This window comes from Staurois parvus, unplaced genomic scaffold, assembly GCF_062004578.1.
Source record: "Staurois parvus isolate SC_StPar_1 unplaced genomic scaffold, SC_StPar_1.0 ptg000575l, whole genome shotgun sequence".
Taxonomy (NCBI): Eukaryota; Metazoa; Chordata; class Amphibia; order Anura; family Ranidae; genus Staurois; species Staurois parvus.
The window spans coordinates 1,088,405-1,109,651 of record NW_028318371.1 but is presented as its reverse complement, the minus strand read 5'-3'; the positions used below and the strand labels follow the sequence as shown (position 1 = coordinate 1,109,651).

Sequence of the window (21,247 nt, the reverse complement as noted above, 5' to 3'; positions counted from 1 at the left end):
CAGGGTGTCCCGAGGTGGCAGCTGGGTGCCGGCAGCTGGATGCTGGTGGCCTGAGAGCCAGTGGGGAAGGCTCCAGGGAGACGGGCAGGTCTGCGGGCTGGGTGGTGGAGCAGCAGTCCACCGTGGGGTCGAACCGGTTCCTGGTGGTCAGCGAGGACCCAGGGCTGATGGGGAGGGCCCTGGGGAGGCAGGCAGGTCGTCGGGAGCCGGGGGACGGAGCGGCGGAGGTCCGGGCGGATGTCCAGCGATCCGGGTTGGCCGTGGCAAAAATCGAGGCCGCGGTAGGCCGCGATTCTCGGGGATCCGGGAAAAGGTCCGGTGGCCTTCCTTGGTGGCCAGGCAGGGACCGGAGTGTCGTAGGGGCCCCGCTAGGGTCCGCTGTGGCCCGGATGGCGGCGGATTGGGGCTATTCTCCTTCAATAAAGAATGCTCTAGTAGTGAGATCACACCCCCAGCACACGCACATTGGTCTGTTCCAAGTGAGATCCCACCTTTGGCACACCATCACTCTTTCCACTGTAGGATCCTTCCACCAGCAGACAATGGTCTTTCCTCAGTGAGGCCTCACCTTGATCACACACATGCACCTCTCTCACCTTGGGGTACATCATCTGTATTGTGAGATTCCACCTCCAGCACATACAGTTTTCCCCAGTGAGATGCCACCAATAGTGGAAACATTCTCCATCCCCCCTCTAGTGTAGTGAAGGATTGTGTGTCCCTTTTATTCCAGGGCGACCTGTCACTACTGTCCCTATAGTTTCATACTCTGCACATCCTCATCTCTGGGGTTTCACCTACTCGGGGAAAGAAGTTTGTGATGGGTTACCATTCAGCAGAAGCAAGCATGTCTGGCCCTTCGAGAATCCAAGGAACACATCTGGGATCTCTGCATGTTTTTATGAGACGTGCTTCAAAGTCCACAAAAACATGGAAAACACAAAGAGCCACGTAATTACATTAGGAGTCAGTGGGAGAAGTGTACCCTTACATTAGTGGTCAGTGGGAGAAGTGTACCCTTACATTAGGGGTCAGTGGGAGAAGTGTACCCTTACATTAGTGGCCAGTGGGAGAAGTGTACCCTTACATTAGGGGTCAATGGGAGAAGTGTACCCTTACATTAGTGGTCAGTGGGAGAAGTGTACCCTTACATTAGGGGTCAATGGGAGAAGTGTACCCTTACATTAGAGGTCAGTGGGAGAAGTGTACCCTTACATTAGAGGTCAGTGGGAGAAGTGTACCCTTACATTAGAGGTCAGTGGGAGAAGTGTACCCTTACATTAGAGGTCAGTGGGAGAAGTGTACCCTTACATTAGAGGTCAGTGGGAGAAGTGTACCCTTACATTAGTGGTCAGTGGGAGAAGTGTCCCCTTACATTAGGGGTCAGTGGGAGAAGCGTACCCTTACATTAGTGGCCAGCGCAGGACCTTACAGAAGGTATTAATATTATTTTAAAATAAAAAAAACCTTTTACACAGATTGTAGTAAAGCATGCCAAAGTTTTAATTTTGTTGCAAATTATACTTGTGTATGGAGGTCCACCACAAAGAAGCCCTGAGATAATCTTTTCATAGCAATATCTCAGGTTACTTGGTGGACAAATCTCTTCATAGCAATATCTCAGGTTACTTGGAGGACAAATCATTTCATAGCAATATCTCAGGTTACTTGGTGGACAAATCATTTCATAGCAATATCTCAGGGTACTTGGTGGACAAATCATTTCATAGCAATATCTCAGGTTACTTGGAGGACAAATCATTTCATAGCAATATCTCAGGTTACTTGGTGGACAAATCATTTCATAGCAATATCTCAGGTTACTTGGTGGACAAATCATTTCATAGTAATATCTCAGGTTACTTGGTGGGTAATGCTCGGGGGACGGCGCACAGCTGAGCATTGGACAAAATGTCATATTTGTTGGCATACAGCCATTTGGAGTCCCGACATTCAGCTCCTGGGGGCAGCTTGATGGTGAATTTCTGGAGCAGAGCAGAGAGGAGAAAGAAGAGCTCCATTCGGGCCAAACTCTCTCCGGGACAAACACGCTTTCCTGTAGAAAAGGTGAAGAAAATTTGCACATGAGTTAAAGAAATAATCCATACAGGAACATATGTTGTTTTTTTTTACTCCATTGTGTAATAAAATATCAAATCGATCGCATTTACAACTTCAGTGATTATGATATTTGTTAGCAGTAATGTGCATAAGGCTGGAGATGAATGGAGGACAGGAACTGAGGAGTGAATCCCTGGATCGTTTATGGACCCACCAGTTCAGGATAAAATCTCCCGTTGAGCGGATCCTTCTGGTTCCCTGTGGTGCGCTCCACCTAATCATACCCAAATACATTCACAGTTTTGGAAATTGAACAGCTAGCAGGAACCATAATGGTGGCCACTATGGATTATTAATTGGTGGATTGGATTCTTTGGAGGTCGCTATGCACCACAGGCTGGGGTATTGCATTCTGTGGAGGCCACTATGGATCACAGGTTGGGGGAATGGATTCTATGGAGGCCACTAGGGACCATTTATTTATTTATTTCAGGTACTTATATAGCGCCATCAATTTGCGCAGCACTTTACATATATATTGTACATTCACATCAGTCCCTAACCCTCAAGGGGCGTACAATCTAAGGTCCCTAACCCTCAAGGGGCGTACAATCTAAGGTCCCTAACTCACATTCATACATACACATACTAGGGACAATTTAGACAGGAGCTAATTAACCTACCAGCAAGTCTTTGGAGTGTGGGAGGAAACCGGAGTACCCTGAGGAAACTCACGCATGCACAGGGAGAACATGCAAACTCCAGGCAGGTGGTGCCATGGTTGGGATTCGAACCAAAGACCCGAGTACTGCCAGGCAGAAGTGCTAACCACTTAGTCTATGACACTATGTCTGTATTTTTTCCTGTTAACAGGACAGAAGTTGCAAACAAGGATGAATTTGCACAGACATACCATCAAGGAACATAAAGAAGATGACTTTTGGACACCATTTTGCACAACCAGACCACACTATGGACGACCTCAATATTTAGTTCTTATTGGAAATTTCAAAACTATTCAGGAAAGAAAAACTTTTGAACGAAGAATGATAATTCTATTTGACAAGAGATAACGGCCTTAATTTGGACCTGGGATTCCTCACTCATTATCCAACAGTTTTACGACCCCCTCTGTGAGTGTTGTCCCCCCCCCCAGTCTTTGCTTTTGCTGTGTCTTATCTCTAGTCTAATCCTAGTCTTATTGCTGTGTACATCTGTGTGTGTTTCTTTGTTTTTGTTTGTTTGTTTCTCTCCCCTTTAACATCTCTTCTAACATTCTGCTAAACCTTTATGTAGTACTGCCTGGACCTTGAAGAAGGGGACTTTCCCTGAAAGCTTGTCCTCAAAATTGTATGTTAGTGCAAATAAAAAAAGTATCACGTCAGACTCAATTGTTTCTGTCGCAAATGCACTAATACGGCTGCAATCACCTTAATTAAAAATACATTTCAAATATACTGTATGTCTTTAAAAAAATATATTTTTAAAAATATTTTTCATATATTTTGTAATATATAAAAACGTATTTCAACATGCAGTATATAGATATATTTATTGAAATACATTGAATATGGCCAAAATTGAAGTATTTCACATACATGTCAATATATTACGGAAGAATATTTTAAAAATATATTTCAAGTGTATTTTTCTTCCATGTGGGTATCCTCTCCCTTCATGGTGGTGTGTTTACTGCAACAATATAGATGGACTTTCAGGGCTGCCACCTTTTCCCCCCAAAAAAACAAAAGTAGTCTTTTCTCTGGACATATGTATTAAAAAAAATGATTAGAGGGAAAAAAGGAGATTTTTTATGTAAGTGGCTTAGGTCATGCTCAGGATGAGAAGCAAAAGATCTGGGTTGGGTTCTCCACCTATGGATTTTAGGGCTTATTTTTCCATTTTAACTGAGGTGTTTATTTAACTACTTCCCGTCCGGCCCATGTACATAGACAGCTGGATGGGAGCAGTGCCGAAGTGGGCGCCGTTTATAAACGTCCCCCGCATTCACTGCCTGTGCGCACTCCCTGGAACACAGTTCGCTGTACGGGATCTCTGTACGAGGTCCCGATCATGTGATCACTGATTGCCCAATCAGTGATCACATGAACAGTAGCAAACAAGATGTCACTTCTTACTACTCGTGAAATCTGTGAATGATCACGGAGGTCACATGGTACAGGGCCATTCACAACAGTCTTGTACCATGTGACAAGCTGTGCCCAATCACAGCTCACAGTATTTCTCAAAGGCTGCAAGAATGCAGCCAGAGAGAAGAAAAAATGATTGCTTTTACGGCCTTTATAGGTATAAAAGCAATCAGTGCAAAAAAAGAAAAAAAAACACAAATAATAATATAAAAAAATTTAAATGAAAATTTAAAAACATTTTTTGAAAAATTAGAATTTTTGGTTATAAACTAATTTGTGTTATTTTTTTTTTAACTAAAAAGATAACTGAATACATTTTGGCCAAAATTTATGAAGAAAGATTATTTATTTGCAAAATGATATAAGAAAAACACTTTTTTTTTCAAAATGTTTGGAATTTTTCATTTATATAGCAAAAAAATTAAAAACCCAGTGGTGAATAAAATAAAAAATAAAGTTTTATCTGTCTCAAAAAAATGCAAAAAAATTCATAAGGGTACAGTGTTGCATGACCGCGCAATTGTCATTCAAAGTGTGATAATGCCGAAAGCTGAAAGTTGGCCTGGACAGGAAGGGGGGAAAGTGTCCGGACAGGAAGGGGGTGAAAGTGTTCGGACTGGAAGGGGGTGAAAGTGCCTGGACAGGAAGGGGGTGAAAGTGTCCGGACTGGAAGTGGTTAAGGAGAGCGTTGCTCCTTGCCAAACATCTCCCAACAATCTTCTACTTACCTTCACTGTCCTCCATTATTGCTCGTTCTGTTGGCTGCCACCACAAAATACCAGTCTCTAGGGACGAACATTTCTGCATGGCTGAGGGGGTGACGTCAGCCTAGGCATCAATAATGGGTATTCTACCGGGACTATGACAGAGGAAGAATAGGCAAGAGAGTGCTGTGGAGGCAGAAGAAATTGGAAGTATATGGTGGTGGAGAAAGAATAAAACAATAAAAGCATACAAATATATAAGTAAATAAGAGCCGCGCAGTACAAATACTCCTAGTGATAAATCATCATGTACCGTGCACTACTGCAAAACAACCCAAAATATATGAAATATATAATATACATGGAGTATTATTACTGCGCGGCACTTATTTACTTATATATTTATATGCTTTTATTGTGGGAACACAAATAGTGTGAGCAACAGTACTAACGTTAGCTGCTTTCCCGCCGTCCTATAGTAGAGCTACTGCTAAAGGGCAGCAGAGCTGCGCAAACTCACGTGTATATATACGTGATTTTTATTTCTGGGTAGGGGGTGCGCGCGCCGCCCTACCTGCACCACCATAGGGATGTCATTTACCGGGTCTAGGATGGAGATTCCTGGCGATCGTTGGGGAAAGCTGACAGGGGAGAGACCTGAGTGTAAACAACACAGGTCTCTCTCCTGCCAGCAAGGACATGCTGCTTTGTATTTCTATGCACAGCATGTTGCCCTAGTAAAACACACAGCACACAGTTAACCCTTTGATTGCCCTAGATGATAACCCCTTCCTGCCCAGTGCCATTAGTAAAGTGTCAGTACTTTTTATTAGCACTGATCACTGTATTGGTGTCACTGGGGATGTCAGTGGCAGTTAGTTCCCACCCAGTGTCACAATGCCCGCCACAGTCTCGCTATAAGTCACTGATTGCCGCCATTAGTAGTATAAAAAAAATAGAAATCCCAGTATCTATACCGCCATTTGTAGACGCTGTATCTTTCACGTAAACCAATTAATTTACACGTATTGGGATTTTTTTGTTAGCAAAGACATGGAGCAGAATACATATTGGCCTAAATTTATGAAGAAATTTAATTTTTTTTTAATTTTTTTTACTGGATGTTACATAGCAGAAAGTCAAAAATATTGTTTTGTTGTTTTTTCAAAATTGTCGGTCTTTTTTTGGTTATAGCGCACAAAATTAAAACCTCAGAGGTGATCAAATACCACTGAAAGAAAGCTCTATTTGTGTGGGGGGGGAGGACATACCTTTCATTTGGGTGCAGCGTTGCATGACCGCGCAGTTGTCAGTTAAGGTAACGCAGCGCCGTATCGCAAAAAATGGCCTGGTCAGGAAGGGGGGGGTCCTCCGGAGGGCGAGGGGTTAGTTACACAAGGTTTATATGCCTTAGAATATTCAGATTTTTTCACACATTTGTATGGTGATTGCGGTGAGGTTTTTCTGGTATGGTGGGGGTGGAGGGTGTCTTTCCTGAATGATCACGGGGACTCTGAGACGTCATATCTGCAGTGACTTGTGTGATAGAATATTTCTATGTATTACAGCAAAGAAATGGATTACTTCACCCCAGCCTGGAACTGACAGCATAATGTAGGTTTCTCACCGGCTGAGAATGCCATGAAGGCCACCCGATTGCGGAACTGGCCCTCCTCATCCAGGAAGTGTCCGGGATTGAACCGTTCTGGTGTCTCCCATTGAGAGGGGTCATAGAGCACCGATGACAGGAATGGGATGATGATGGTGCCCTGGTAAAGGAGGGAGACAGAGTCTATTTTATACAAACTCATTCTACAGGCTCAGTGCCGATTAAATCATGTGAAACGCAAATGAGAAAACATAAAGAGGGCGCACCGGCCTAGTGCATCATCGCCTAAAAATATTTATTGAAAGAATATAAAAGTAGGTATCCTACTCACAATGGACATATAAAACAGGCATATCACAATGAACAAAGGTGTTCAATCCATATAGCATCTGAGTCCACCAACTGGCTGACGCATTTCGAGGACTCAGCCTCTTCCTCAGAGCCACCACAGGAAGAGGCTGAGTCCTCGAAACACGTCAGCCAGTTGGTCATCCAGGGTTCCATCGTTGTGGACTCAGATGCTATATGGATTGAACACCTTTGTTCATTGTGATATGCCTGTAGTTTTTATGCCAATTGTGAGTATGATATCTACTTTTTTATTCTTTCAATAAATATTTTTAAATGATAATGCACTAGGCCGGTGCGCCCTCTTTTTGTTTTTTCATTTGCATTTAATGACTTTGGACTACCCCGGTCCATTGAGGGCAGCAAGCAGTGCATATTCCAGAACATTCACATTGTATTCTAGTCTCTGCTGAGTCCATCCCCAGCACAGGAGTAAAGAATCTGCTGTGTTTAAATCATGTGAAAGTCTGACAAGCTGAATACTCAAATTTTAACTTGTTTATCTGACAGTAAAATGTGAAAGACGTAAGGAGTAAATAGAGAGTATACAGGTACCCAGGCAGGAGGAGAAAAATAAATAAATAAAGGAGTGCTCCCAACCCTGATGATCTGAGGAAGGGGCAAGTCCCTGAAACATGTTATCATGATAACCTCCTCTCATGCTTGTCTCCAGTACTTCTCCAGAGCCTCCACCATCCTCTGGAAATCTCTACCCCAATCTATCAGACTATCGGCTACTCTGCTCACTTTTATGCGATCTCTGAAAACCTCTCTCTTCAGCTACTATCCTGACTTCAGCTAATAATGGAATCTTCTATTCCTCCTACCAGTCCATCCCCCACAGTTATTATCTTTTGTGCCATCAGCTCCTCCCTCCTAGATTGTAAGCACCCAGGATCAGGGCCCTCCTAACCCTCTTGTATTGAACTGTATTGTTGCTGTATTGTCTCCTTTATATTGTAAAGCGCTGAGCAAACTGTTGGCTCCATATAAATCCTGTATAATAATAATATTAATAGTCATGATGACCGGCTTCTCTACTCTGGTTTGACGTGGTTGGAGTGCTCCCCTAGGCTTCCAGTTTGCCCTCACCAGCCCTTCGGTCGGTCTCTCGCCAGGTGTATGACATAACAACCGGATCTGGGACATGTGACTTCCAGCAGACCCGCCATCTCAGTGATCCCAGTGGCTACCATCCACACACCCTTCCCACTGTCCTGAGGCTCCTAGGCTGAGCAACCTACTGTTGGGTCCAGGATTATGTGTCATCCTCCAGCTTCTGGGAATATGTGTTTCCCCACTCCACTGGCTTGGTGATGTATCCATCTGGGCACTACACAGGGCTGTTGTTAGAAAACGCGGGGCCCCATACAGCCAACTTGACAGGGCTCCCCCTCAAAAAAAAAAAAAACAGTTTACTATTACTATTTACTGAACACCATGAATGATTGGTACTAGAGATGAGCGAAGTATTCAAAAATTCGATTCGGCTGATTCGGCGAATTCGAGGAATAAATTTGATTCGATGCGAATATATTCGCTGCGAATTTAACTTATAAAAAGGGTGTTTCTAGGCTTCAGAGAGCCTTTATATTAGTGCAGAACACTGTACCTTTAATTTAAATGCCCTTGGAGTCTGCTGGGGAAGAGAAATAATACTGTCAGTCAGTATGACATGCAGATGAGTGCCGTCGATCTTAGAATCACCGCACACTTCACTCATTTGGGCAGTCACAGGGCCAAAACCAGAGTGTGGAGCCACATTGTGGCGGTGGAGGCAGCAGCAATGGGAGGCCATACAGCACCCTATGACAAAATGGAACCCACCAGCAGTGTGAGGAGACCTGAAAGTGGCACATGGCAGAGTGTGGCGATGGAGACAGCAGCAATGGGAGGCCGTACAGGGACCCATGAGACACTCTGGACCTGGCAGCAGCATGAGGAGGCGGTACGGGGGCCCATGGCAGATTACGGGCCTGGCAGCAGCAATGGGAGGCCCGTAATCTGCCAGCACCCTATGACAAAATGGAACCCACCAGCAGTGTGAGGAGACCTGAAAGTGGCACATGGCAGAGTGTGGCGATGGAGACAGCAGCAATGGGAGGCTGTACAGGGACCCATGAGACACTCTGGACCTGGCAGCAGCATAAGGAGGCGGTACGGGGGCCCATGGCAGATTACGGGCCTGGCAGCAGCAATGGGAGGCCCGTAATCTGCCAGCACCCTATGACAAAATGGAACCCACCAGCAGTGTGAGGAGACTTGAAAGTGGCACATGGCAGAGTGTGGCGATGGAGACAGCAGCAATGGGAGGCCGTACAGGGACCCATGACACACTCTGGACCTGGCAGCAGCATGAGGAGGCGGTATAGGGGCCCATGGCAGATTACGGGCCTGGCAGCAGCAATGGGAGGCCCGTAATCTGCCAGCACCCTATGACAAAATGGAACCCACCAACAGTGTAAGGAGACCTGAAAGTGGCACATGGCAGAGTCTGGCGATGAAGTCAGCAGCAATGGGAGGCCGTACAGGGACCCATGACACACTCTGGACCTGGCAGCAGCAAGAGGAGGCGGTACAGGGGCCCATGGCAGAGTGGCGAAGCGTAAGCAGCTTAAATTGAAGGCCATACAGAGGCCTATGTTAAAAATAATAACATGTTTGGGGCATGATTCATGGCGGATTTAGTCAGTTGTGTCAGGAACTGGTGGTTGGAAATCCAGACTAATCCACGCCTGATTCATTTTCACAAACGTCAGTCTCTCCACACTTTGGGTGGACAGTCGTGTCCTCTGCGGAGTTACAATACCTCCTGCCGCACTAAACACGCGCTCCGATGCCACGCTACTGGCCGGGCATGACAGCCTTTCAAGGGCAAATTCAGCTAGTTGGGGCCAAAGGTCAAGTTTCGTTGCCCAGTAGTCGAGGGGATTGTCTACCTCGGTTGGCAGGGTGCTGTCCAAGTAGGCCCGAGCCTGTTGTTTGAGGTCCTGCTCCAGGTCCACCTGATGCTGCTGCTGCTGCGGCTGGTTAGTAGTTTCCTCACTGCGCTGGTGAAGAAAGCTACTCATCATCGACTGCAGACTGAGGCAGCTGCTGCTGGTGGAGCTGCCACTGCTCCTACCACCCCACCCCTCCCCTGCTGCCATGGCAGCGGAACGCGAGCACACAGGGCCCACAGTGTCTGAGGATGGACGTTGGCGCAGAAAGGCAGAGACCAACTGACTACATAGGTGGTTTTTATAGTACGTTATTTTGGCCTCCCTCTCAGCAGGTGTGAAAAAGGCCACCATTTTTGAACGGTAGCGAGGGTCCAACAAGGTGGACAGCCAAAAGTCATCCCTCTGTCTGATGGTTATTATTCGGCTGTCGCTACGCAAGCAACCGAGCATGCTATGGGCCATTTGTGCCAAGGAATGCGAGGGACTCCCTGCCTCCATCTCCACAGCATACTGCCACGGTGCGTCTGGGTCCTCTGTCTCCTCCTCCTCCTCTACCAGATGCTCCTGCTCCTCCACTCCTGTCCGCTGAGTGGAAAAACCACCCATTTCACTCAATAATTCCTGAGCACCAATGTCCTCCTCTACCTCCTCCTCTTCTTCCTGTCCTGCCCCCACAGGGGTCATGTGGCGTTGAGATCTGTGCGCCACGTCTACCGCACCCTGACCAGCCATTGTTAACAGCATTTGTTCCAGGACGTGCAACAGAGGAATGACGTCGTTCATCCCATAGTCCTGCCGACTCACGAATAGCGTGGCCTCCTCAAAGGGTCTGAGCAAGCGGCAGGTGTCACGCATGAGCTGCCAATGGCTGACATCTAAGTTACACAGGGGAGTACCTTTATCCGCTTGTAACATCAGGAAATCGGTGATGGCCTTTCGCTGTTCGTAAAGGCGGTCTAACATATGTAGGGTTGAATTCCACCTTGTTGCAACGTCACAGCATGAGGAGTCGGTACGGGGGCCCATGGCAGATTACGGGCCTGGCAGCAGCAATGGGAGGCCTGTAATCTGCCAGCACCCTATGACAAAATGGAACACACCAGCAGTGTGAGGAGACCTGAAAGTGGCACATGGCAGAGTGTGGCGATGGAGACAGCAGCAATGGGAGGCCGTACAGAGACCCATGAGAGACTCTGGACCTGGCAGCAGCATGAGGAGGCGGTACGGGGGCCCATGGCAGATTACGGGCCTGGCAGCAGCAATGGGAGGCCCGTAATATGCCAGCACCCTATGACAAAATGGAACCCACCAGCAGTGTGAGGAGACCTGAAAGTGGCACATGGCAGAGTGTGGCGATGGAGACAGCAGCAATGGGAGGCCGTACAGGGACCCATGAGAGACTCTGGACCTGGCAGCAGCATGAGGAGGCGGTACGGGGGCCCATGGCAGATTACGGGCCTGGCAGCAGCAATGGGAGGCCCGTAATCTGCCAGCACCCTATGACAAAATGGAACACACCAGCAGTGTGAGGAGACCTGAAAGTGGCACATGGCAGAGTGTGGCGATGGAGACAGCAGCAATGGGAGGCCGTACAGGGACCCATGAGAGACTCTGGACCTGGCAGCAGCATGAGGAGGCGGTACGGGGGCCCATGGCAGATTACGGGCCTGGCAGCAGCAATGGGAGGCCCGTAATCTGCCAGCACCCTATGACAAAATGGAACACACCAGCAGTGTGAGGAGACCTGAAAGTGGCACATGGCAGAGTGTGGCGATGGAGACAGCAGCAATGGGAGGCCGTACAGGGACCCATGAGAGACTCTGGACCTGGCAGCAGCATGAGGAGGCGGTACGGGGGCCCATGGCAGATTACGGGCCTGGCAGCAGCAATGGGAGGCCCGTAATCTGCCAGCACCCTATGACAAAATGGAACACACCAGCAGTGTGAGGAGACCTGAAAGTGGCACATGGCAGAGTGTGGCGATGGAGACAGCAGCAATGGGAGGCCGTACAGGGACCCATGAGAGACTCTGGACCTGGCAGCAGCATGAGGAGGCGGTACAGGGGCCCATGGCAGATTACGGGCCTGGCAGCAGCAATGGGAGGCCCGTAATCTGCCAGCACCCTATGACAAAATGGAACACACCAGCAGTGTGAGGAGACCTGAAAGTGGCACATGGCAGAGTGTGGCGATGGAGACAGCAGCAATGGGAGGCCGTACAGGGACCCATGAGAGACTCTGGACCTGGCAGCAGCATGAGGAGGCGGTACAGGGGCCCATGGCAGATTACGGGCCTGGCAGCAGCAATGGGAGGCCCGTAATCTGCCAGCACCCTATGACAAAATGGAACCCACCAGCAGTGTGAGGAGACCTGAAAGTGGCACATGGCAGAGTGTGGCGATGGAGACAGCAGCAATGGGAGGCCGTACAGGGACCCATGAGAGACTCTGGACCTGGCAGCAGCATGAGGAGGCGGTACGGGGGCCCATGGCAGATTACGGGCCTGGCAGCAGCAATGGGAGGCCCGTAATCTGCCAGCACCCTATGACAAAATGGAACCCACCAGCAGTGTGAGGAGACCTGAAAGTGGCACATGGCAGAGTGTGGCGATGGAGACAGCAGCAATGGGAGGCCGTACAGGGACCCATGAGAGACTCTGGACCTGGCAGCAGCATGAGGAGGCGGTACAGGGGCCCATGGCAGATTACGGGCCTGGCAGCAGCAATGGGAGGCCCGTAATCTGCCAGCACCCTATGACAAAATGGAACACACCAGCAGTGTGAGGAGACCTGAAAGTGGCACATGGCAGAGTGTGGCGATGGAGACAGCAGCAATGGGAGGCCGTACAGGGACCCATGAGAGACTCTGGACCTGGCAGCAGCATGAGGAGGCGGTACGGGGGCCCATGGCAGATTACGGGCCTGGCAGCAGCAATGGGAGGCCCGTAATCTGCCAGCACCCTACGACAAAATGGAACCCACCAGCAGTGTGAGGAGACCTGAAAGTGGCACATGGCAGAGTGTGGCGATGGAGACAGCAGCAATGGGAAGCCATACAGGGACCCATGAGAGACTCTGGACGTGGCAGCAGCATGAGGAGGCGGTACGGGGGCCCATGGCAGATTACGGGCCTGGCAGCAGCAATGGGAGGCCCGTAATCTGCCAGCACCCTATGACAAAATGGAACACACCAGCAGTGTGAGGAGACCTGAAAGTGGCACATGGCAGAGTGTGGCGATGGAGACAGCAGCAATGGGAGGCCGTACAGGGACCCATGAGAGACTCTGGACCTGGCAGCAGCATGAGGAGGCGGTACGGGGGCCCATGGCAGATTACGGGCCTGGCAGCAGCAATGGGAGGCCCGTAATCTGCCAGCACCCTATGACAAAATGGAACACACCAGCAGTGTGAGGAGACCTGAAAGTGGCACATGGCAGAGTGTGGCGATGGAGACAGCAGCAATGGGAGGCCGTACAGGGACCCATGAGACACTCTGGACCTGGCAGCAGCATAAGGAGGCAGGCAGAACCGCCGTATCTTTATCACGGTTTTCCCAGGCCACCAAATGGCGACGCTGCATATGCTGACGCAACGCTGTAGTCCCAACATGGGCCCCCTGGCCACGCTTGACTTTCTGGCCACATAGTCGACATACGGCTACGTTTACTTCCTCGGGCGGCTTGACGAAAAATTGCCACACCGCCGAGTAGGAAACTTTGCCCCCGCTACTCCTCACTGGATGACTGCTACTTCCTTTGTGCACACCGGCACCACTACTGGCCGTGGTGGTAGGCTGCAGTGGAGCTGGTGCTCTACTCCGTGGCCGTTTGCCTCCACTGACACTGCTGCGACCCTGCTGCCTCCTGGGCAACCCACCGACTGTTTTGCTCGCTGCCAAGCTGGCACCCTCTTCTCCTGATGATGCGGAAGCAATAGCCTGATGACGACGAGGCTGCCAAGTGCGATCAGCCTCATCATCATCAGTTAGGGTCTCTGCCTCACTACTAGCCCCCTCGGCTGCGTGTGGGTCAGGAGACAGACCTGTCTCTAGACCGGCTACCGAGCCACTCTCCTCGCCAGTACTTCTTCGCCTGGCTGCTGAAGAGGCGGATGTCTCCCCCCATTCCTGACCGCCCTCTGTTAGCTCTTCCTCACTGTACAGTGGGGCTGAGCCCACAGCATGCGATACTTCGCTTGGTGAGGGAACACCAAAGGACAGGGGCAGGTAGAGGACACGTGATTTCAGTGGGCTTGCTCCCGGGCCATGCCAATTAACGGTTGTGTCTGACGTACCCACCGACCGTTGGCTGTAGGTGTCAGAGGTGACCTGGGAAGAGGAAGACGACCGAGCCAACCAATCGATGACGGCAGGGTTGTCGGTGGAGACACGACCGCTGGATGACACCGGGAGCACTGGCCTCTGGCTGCGACTAGTGCTGCCTCGACCCCTTCCTCTGCTGCCACGTCTGCTCGCTCCTAAAACATTGCCTCCTCTGCCACTCCTCTGCGTGTTGTCTGACATACTCTTTAATTCAACGATTCTGTGTCCCTGAGTAACAATTCTGTGTCCCTCAGTAACAATTCTGTGTCTGTCCCTGAGTAACAATTCTGTGTCCCTGAGTAACAATTCTGTGTCCCTCAGTAACAATTCTGTGTCCCTCAGTAACAATTCTGTGTCCCTCAGTAACAATTCTGTGTCTGTCCCTGAGTAACAATTCTGTGTCCCTGAGTAACAATTCTGTGTCCCTCAGTAACAATTCTGTGTCCCTCAGTAACAATTCTGTGTCCCTCAGTAACAATTCTGTGTCCCTCAGTAACAATTCTGTGTCCCTCAGTAACAATTCTGTGTCCCTCAGTAACAATTCTGTGTCCCTCAGTAACAATTCTGTGTCCCTCAGTAACAATTCTGTGTCTGTCCCTGAGTAACAATTCTGTGTCCCTGAGTAACAATTCTGTGTCCCTCAGTAACAATTCTGTGTCCCTCAGTAACAATTCTGTGTCTGTCCCTGAGTAACAATTCTGTGTCCCTGAGTAACAATTCTGTGTCCCTGAGTAACAATTCTGTGTCCCTCAGTAACAATTCTGTGTCCCTCAGTAACATTTCTGTGTCCCTCAGTAACAATTCTGTGTCTGTCCCTGAGTAACAATTCTGTGTCCCTGAGTAACAATTCTGTGTCCCTGAGTAACAATTCTGTGTCCCTCAGTAACAATTCTGTGTCCCTTAGTAACAATTCTGTGTCCCTGAGTAACAATTCTGTGTCTGTCCCTGAGTAACAATTCTGTGTCCCTGAGTAACAATTCTGTGTCCCTCAGTAACAATTCTGTGTCCCTCAGTAACAATTCTGTGTCCCTCAGTAACAATTCTGTGTCTGTCCCTGAGTAACAATTCTGTGTCCCTGAGTAACAATTCTGTGTCCCTCAGTAACAATTCTGTGTCCCTCAGTAACAATTCTGTGTTCCTCAGTAACAATTCTGTGTCTGTCCCTGAGTAACAATTCTGTGTCCCTGAGTAACAATTCTGTGTCCCTCAGTAACAATTCTGTGTCCCTCAGTAACAATTCTGTGTCCCTCAGTAACAATTCTGTGTCTGTCCCTGAGTAACAATTCTGTGTCCCTCAGTAACAATTCTGTGTCCCAAAGTAACAATTCTGTGTCCCTCAGTAACAATTCTGTGTCCCTGAGTAACAATTCTGTGTCCCTCAGTAACAATTCTGTGTCTGTCCCTGAGTAACAATTCTGTGTCCCTCAGTAACAATTCTGTGTCCCTCAGTAACAATTCTGTGTCTGTCCCTGAGTAACAATTCTGTGTCCCTGAGTAACAATTCTGTGTCCCTGAGTAACAATTCTGTGTCCCTGAGTAACAATTCTGTGTCCCTCAGTAACAATTCTGTGTCCCTCAGTAACATTTCTGTGTCCCTCAGTAACAATTCTGTGTCTGTCCCTGAGTAACAATTCTGTGTACCTGAGTAACAATTCTGTGTCCCTGAGTAACAATTCTGTGTCCCTCAGTAACAATTCTGTGTCCCTTAGTAACAATTCTGTGTCCCTGAGTAACAATTCTGTGTCTGTCCCTGAGTAACAATTCTGTGTCCCTGAGTAACAATTCTGTGTCCCTGAGTAACAATTCTGTGTCCCTCAGTAACAATTCTGTGTCCCTCAGTAACAATTATGTGTCTGTCCCTGAGTAACAATTCTGTGTCCCTGAGTAACAATTCTGTGTCCCTCAGTAACAATTCTGTGTCCCTCAGTAACAATTCTGTGTTCCTCAGTAACAATTCTGTGTCTGTCCCTGAGTAACAATTCTGTGTCCCTGAGTAACAATTCTGTGTCCCTGAGTAACAATTCTGTGTCCCTCAGTAACAATTCTGTGTCCCTCAGTAACAATTCTGTGTCTGTCCCTGAGTAACAATTCTGTGTCCCTCAGTAACAATTCTGTGTCCCAAAGTAACAATTCTGTGTCCCTCAGTAACAATTCTGTGTCCCTGAGTAACAATTCTGTGTCCCTCAGTAACAATTCTGTGTCTGTCCCTGAGTAACAATTCTGTGTCCCTCAGTAACAATTCTGTGTCCCTCAGTAACAATTCTGTGTCCCTCAGTAACAATTCTGTGTCTTTCCCTGAGTAACAATTCTGTGTCCCTCAGTAACAATTCTGTGTCCCTGAGTAACAATTCTGTGTCCCTCAGTAACAATTCTGTGTCCCAAAGTAACAATTCTGTGTCCCTCAGTAACAATTCTGTGTCCCTGAGTAACAATTCTGTGTCCCTCAGTAACAATTCTGTGTCTGTCCCTGAGTAACAATTCTGTGTCCCTCAGTAACAATTCTGTGTCCCTCAGTAACAATTCTGTGTCTGTCCCTGAGTAACAATTCTGTGTCCCTGAGTAACAATTCTGTGTCCCTGAGTAACAATTCTGTGTCCCTGAGTAACAATTCTGTGTCCCTGAGTAACAATTCTGTGTCCCTCAGTAACAATTCTGTGTCCCTCAGTAACATTTCTGTGTCCCTCAGTAACAATTCTGTGTCTGTCCCTGAGTAACAATTCTGTGTACCTGAGTAACAATTCTGTGTCCCTGAGTAACAATTCTGTGTCCCTCAGTAACAATTCTGTGTCCCTTAGTAACAATTCTGTGTCCCTGAGTAACAATTCTGTGTCTGTCCCTGAGTAACAATTCTGTGTCCCTGAGTAACAATTCTGTGTCCCTGAGTAACAATTCTGTGTCCCTCAGTAACAATTCTGTGTCCCTCAGTAACAATTATGTGTCTGTCCCTGAGTAACAATTCTGTGTCCCTGAGTAACAATTCTGTGTCCCTCAGTAACAATTCTGTGTCCCTCAGTAACAATTCTGTGTTCCTCAGTAACAATTCTGTGTCTGTCCCTGAGTAACAATTCTGTGTCCCTGAGTAACAATTCTGTGTCCCTGAGTAACAATTCTGTGTCCCTCAGTAACAATTCTGTGTCCCTCAGTAACAATTCTGTGTCTGTCCCTGAGTAACAATTCTGTGTCCCTCAGTAACAATTCTGTGTCCCAAAGTAACAATTCTGTGTCCCTCAGTAACAATTCTGTGTCCCTGAGTAACAATTCTGTGTCCCTCAGTAACAATTCTGTGTCTGTCCCTGAGTAACAATTCTGTGTCCCTCAGTAACAATTCTGTGTCCCTCAGTAACAATTCTGTGTCCCTCAGTAACAATTCTGTGTCTTTCCCTGAGTAACAATTCTGTGTCCCTCAGTAACAATTCTGTGTCCCTGAGTAACAATTCTGTGTCTGTCCCTGAGTAACAATTCTGTGTCCCTGAGTAACAATTCTGTGTCCCTCAGTAACAATTCTGTGTCCCTCAGTAACAATTCTGTGTCTGTCCCTGAGTAACAATTCTGTGTCCCTCAGTAACAATTCTGTGTCCCTCAGTAACAATTCTGTGTCCCTCAGTAACAATTCTGTGTCTGTCCCTGAGTAACAATTCTGTGTCCCTCAGTAACAATTCTGTGTCTGTCCCTGAGTAACAATTCTGTGTCCCTGAGTAACAATTCTGTGTCCCTCAGTAACAATTCTGTGTCCCTCAGTAACAATTCTGTGTCTGTCCCTGAGTAACAATTCTGTGTCCCTCAGTAACAATTCTGTGTCCCTCAGTAACAATTCTGTGTCCCTCAGTAACAATTCTGTGTCTGTCCCTGAGTAACAATTCTGTGTCCCTCAGTAACAATTCTGTGTCTGTCCCTGAGTAACAATTCTGTGTCCCTGAGTAACAATTCTGTGTCCCTCAGTAACAATTCTGTGTCCCTCAGTAACAATTCTGTGTCTGTCCCTGAGTAACAATTCTGTGTCCCTCAGTAACAATTCTGTGTCCCTCAGTAACAATTCTGTGTCCCTCAGTAACAATTCTGTGTCTGTCCCTGAGTAACAATTCTGTGTCTGTCCCTGAGTAACAATTCTGTGTCTGTCCCTCAGTAACAATTCTGTGTCTGTCCCTCAGTAACAATTCTGTGTCCCTCAGTAACAATTCTGTGTCCCTCAGTAACAATTCTGTGTCCCTCAGTAACAATTCTGTGTCCCTCAGTAACAATTCTGTGTCCCTCAGTAAAAATTCTGTGTCTGTCCCTGAGTAACAATTCTGTGTCTGTCCCTGAGTAACAATTCTGTGTCTGTCCCTGAGTAACAATTCTGTGTCTTTCCCTGAGTAACAATTCTGTGTCTGTCCCTGAGTAACAATTCTGTGTCCCTCAGTAACAATTCTGTGTCCCTCAGTAACAATTCTGTGCCTGTCCCTGAGTAACAATTCTGTGTCTGTCCCTGAGTAACAATTCTGTGTCTGTCCCTGAGTAACAATTCTGTGTCCCTAAGTAACGGTTCTGTGTCCCTAAGTAACGGTTCTGTGTCCCTAAGTAACGGTTCTGTGTCCCTAAGTAACGATTGTGTGTCCCTAAGTAACGATTGTGTGTCCCTAAGTAACGGTTCTGTGTCCCTAAGTAACGATTCTGTGGCCCTAACTCTGTCCCTCAATACAGACAGGTGATCTGTCTCTCTTGAATGACTGGAGGCTAATGGAGAATTCTAAAATGGCCGCAATTTATAGCTCGACCATTACACAGTGCTGGCTGGCTGGCTGCTGATTGGCTAATGCGATCACATGTCATGAATGAATGCATTATGGGTCAGCGCGCCTTGTCTGCGCGCCTTCCCACAGATCCCCGCTCCGTCGCCGCACATGTAACCGCCATTTTTGGAAAAATTTCGATTCGCGCATCCGAAGTCTGTTAATTTTCGGATTCGGCGAAATTTTCCTAATATTCGAAATGAATTCCACTTCGCCAAGTTCGATTCGCTCATCTCTAATTGGTACCAATCACTTACTGTGTTTATTCAGAAAAAGGAAGGGGATGGTAAATGTGACCTATTTAGAGGACCTTTCCCCCAATTTCCATCTGGAAGGATCCTATTGTGCGGTTGGAAGGGTGGAGGGAATCCGGCAGCACTGCAGGGGTGGGGGCACACGGGGGGGGGGGGGGGGGCTGGGCAGCAGGGGGAAATGTATGATGCACAGGGAGGGTGATAGGTGCACCATGGGGGCAATTACTGGAACCAGTCCCCTGTATGGCTCCAACTGCAGCAACTGAAAGCCAGCAAGAGGGAGAGGAGAAGAAGCCAGCTTTCAGCTGCTGCAGAGTTAGCCATACAGGGGATCAGTTCCCCCCCCCCCCCCCGCCATGCTGGACATCCTCCCTGCCCACATCTGATTAACCCAGCTGCATGGGCCCCCCATGCTGGCCTGGGCCCCGTGCAGGAGGACTGGTGGTACCCCCTTATCCACAGCCCCGCTCCTACATGTCATGCTTTTTAACCCAACATTAAAGTGTGTTTTGATTTTATCTGTTCCTGGGCTGGTGACTCTATTGACTTGCACAGGGTTGGGAGCGCTCCTTCATTTGTTGTTTTGTGCTCATGTCTCATTGCTGATCAGATGAGTGGTTGGAGCTGCCCATAATGTGGTTATCTACATATCCCCTGGAACCTCATTGTGCTTGGTATTTGCACCTTTTTTCAGGTAGGAGGAAAGAATGGTTTCTTATTGTCTTTTCTGCACTGCATTATATTACATTCTGCTAAGGTATATATTAAAAGAAACAAACTCAGAATGAACAGACAGCATGGCATCCAACTAGTAGCTGGCCATGCGCAGTACAAGTAACCGTCCATATTTTTGTATGGCAGAAATATGGCATGTGCCTATATACCCTACAACTAATTTTACATTCCCCCCCCCCTTTTAAAATATAAGCTGTGTCTCATTACTATTTCCCATTTGATCTACACAGTCTGACAAAAACACAGGCTGGAATATATCATGGTTGTATACCTTCGGGATGGCGTATCCATGGAACTCGATGTCTTTGGTCACAGCATGGAGGAGAGTAGTTGATGTCAGGTCTAAAACTCTCTGCATTTCATGAATGACAGCATTGGTGTACGGCATTTGTGGTCGGTCTTCGAACCTAGGCAGGCGCAATGACTGCGTCACCTCATCAATTTCTTGTTGGACCTTTGCTGAAATGGAAAAGAAGGTACCTGAGATTTCCCTAAACTGTCTGTGTAAAAGGGAATTATTAGAATTTATAAAAATGTATGTTGAGAATGAGCGCTTCCAGCATGGAGTTTGTTGGCCAGTACTGGTTGGGAGTCTAGAAATAGAAGAGGAGCATAACTATGGACGGGGCTTTCTTTCAGTGGGAATGCAGAGGAACACAGTTCTGGCACCTCCAGCACTGAATGTATGTAATGGCAAGGAGTGCTGGGGTGTGCTGGAAGATCTATTGTTGCTGGCTGCTGGGGGATCTATTGTCACTGAAGGGGATCTATTTTTGTGTAGTGGTCTATAGTTCCTGGTGGGGAAGTCTATTGTTGATGGGGGTCCATTGTTGCTGGAAGGGATCTACTGTTGAGGGAGGGGTATATTGTCTATTGTTGCTAGCTGCTGGAGAGTCTATTGATGCTGTCTGCTGGGAGATCTGTTGTAGCTGCTGGAGGTCTATTGTTACCAAAGTGGTATTTTGTTTTGAAGGCCAATTGTTGCTGAAGGAATCCATTGTTGCTGAGGGGGTCTATTGCTGCTTGCTATGGGGGGGTCTATGTTTCTGCTTTTTTTGTTATCATTGACAAATTCCATACAAATTATTTAGCAGCACAAAATGATACTCGGCCCTGTGTTCTCTAACAGGAGAAGTACTGGGAGGTGGGTAGGGGGTGGAATGAAGTGAAGGTTGGGGGGTGGAGAAGTGACTCAAAAAGGAGGAGTTCCTGCACCTATTTTGGAGGAAAAAAAAAAAAAAAAGCCCCGACTATAGACAGTACAAGTACCTCTCACCCTATTCAGTTGTCCTGCACTTGGCAACACTCAGAACTCCACCAGTTGTCTCCACACAACCAGCAAACTACTAGCCATC

General features: G+C 47.7%; 1 protein-coding gene and 1 long non-coding RNA gene across 2 annotated transcripts in view; one reads left to right on the top strand and one right to left on the bottom strand.

Annotated features, from left to right (window-relative positions):
* LOC149450295 (uncharacterized) overlaps positions 1-21,247 on the top strand; it is a 1,099,640-nt gene that overhangs the window by 498,762 nt on the left and 579,631 nt on the right. The window lies entirely within an intron of this gene.
* Positions 1,480-21,247, bottom strand: part of LOC149450304 (cytochrome P450 2C3-like) — a 35,603-nt gene continuing 15,835 nt past the window's right edge. Inside the window, exons 7-9 of the mRNA XM_089692025.1 lie at positions 20,164-20,351; positions 6,543-6,684; positions 1,480-2,056 (exon numbers count right to left, since the gene is read on the bottom strand). Coding sequence (XP_089548151.1) covers positions 1,860-2,056; positions 6,543-6,684; positions 20,164-20,351 — 527 coding nt within the window. The 3' untranslated portion in view covers positions 1,480-1,859. The remainder of the gene's footprint in view (positions 2,057-6,542; positions 6,685-20,163; positions 20,352-21,247) is intronic.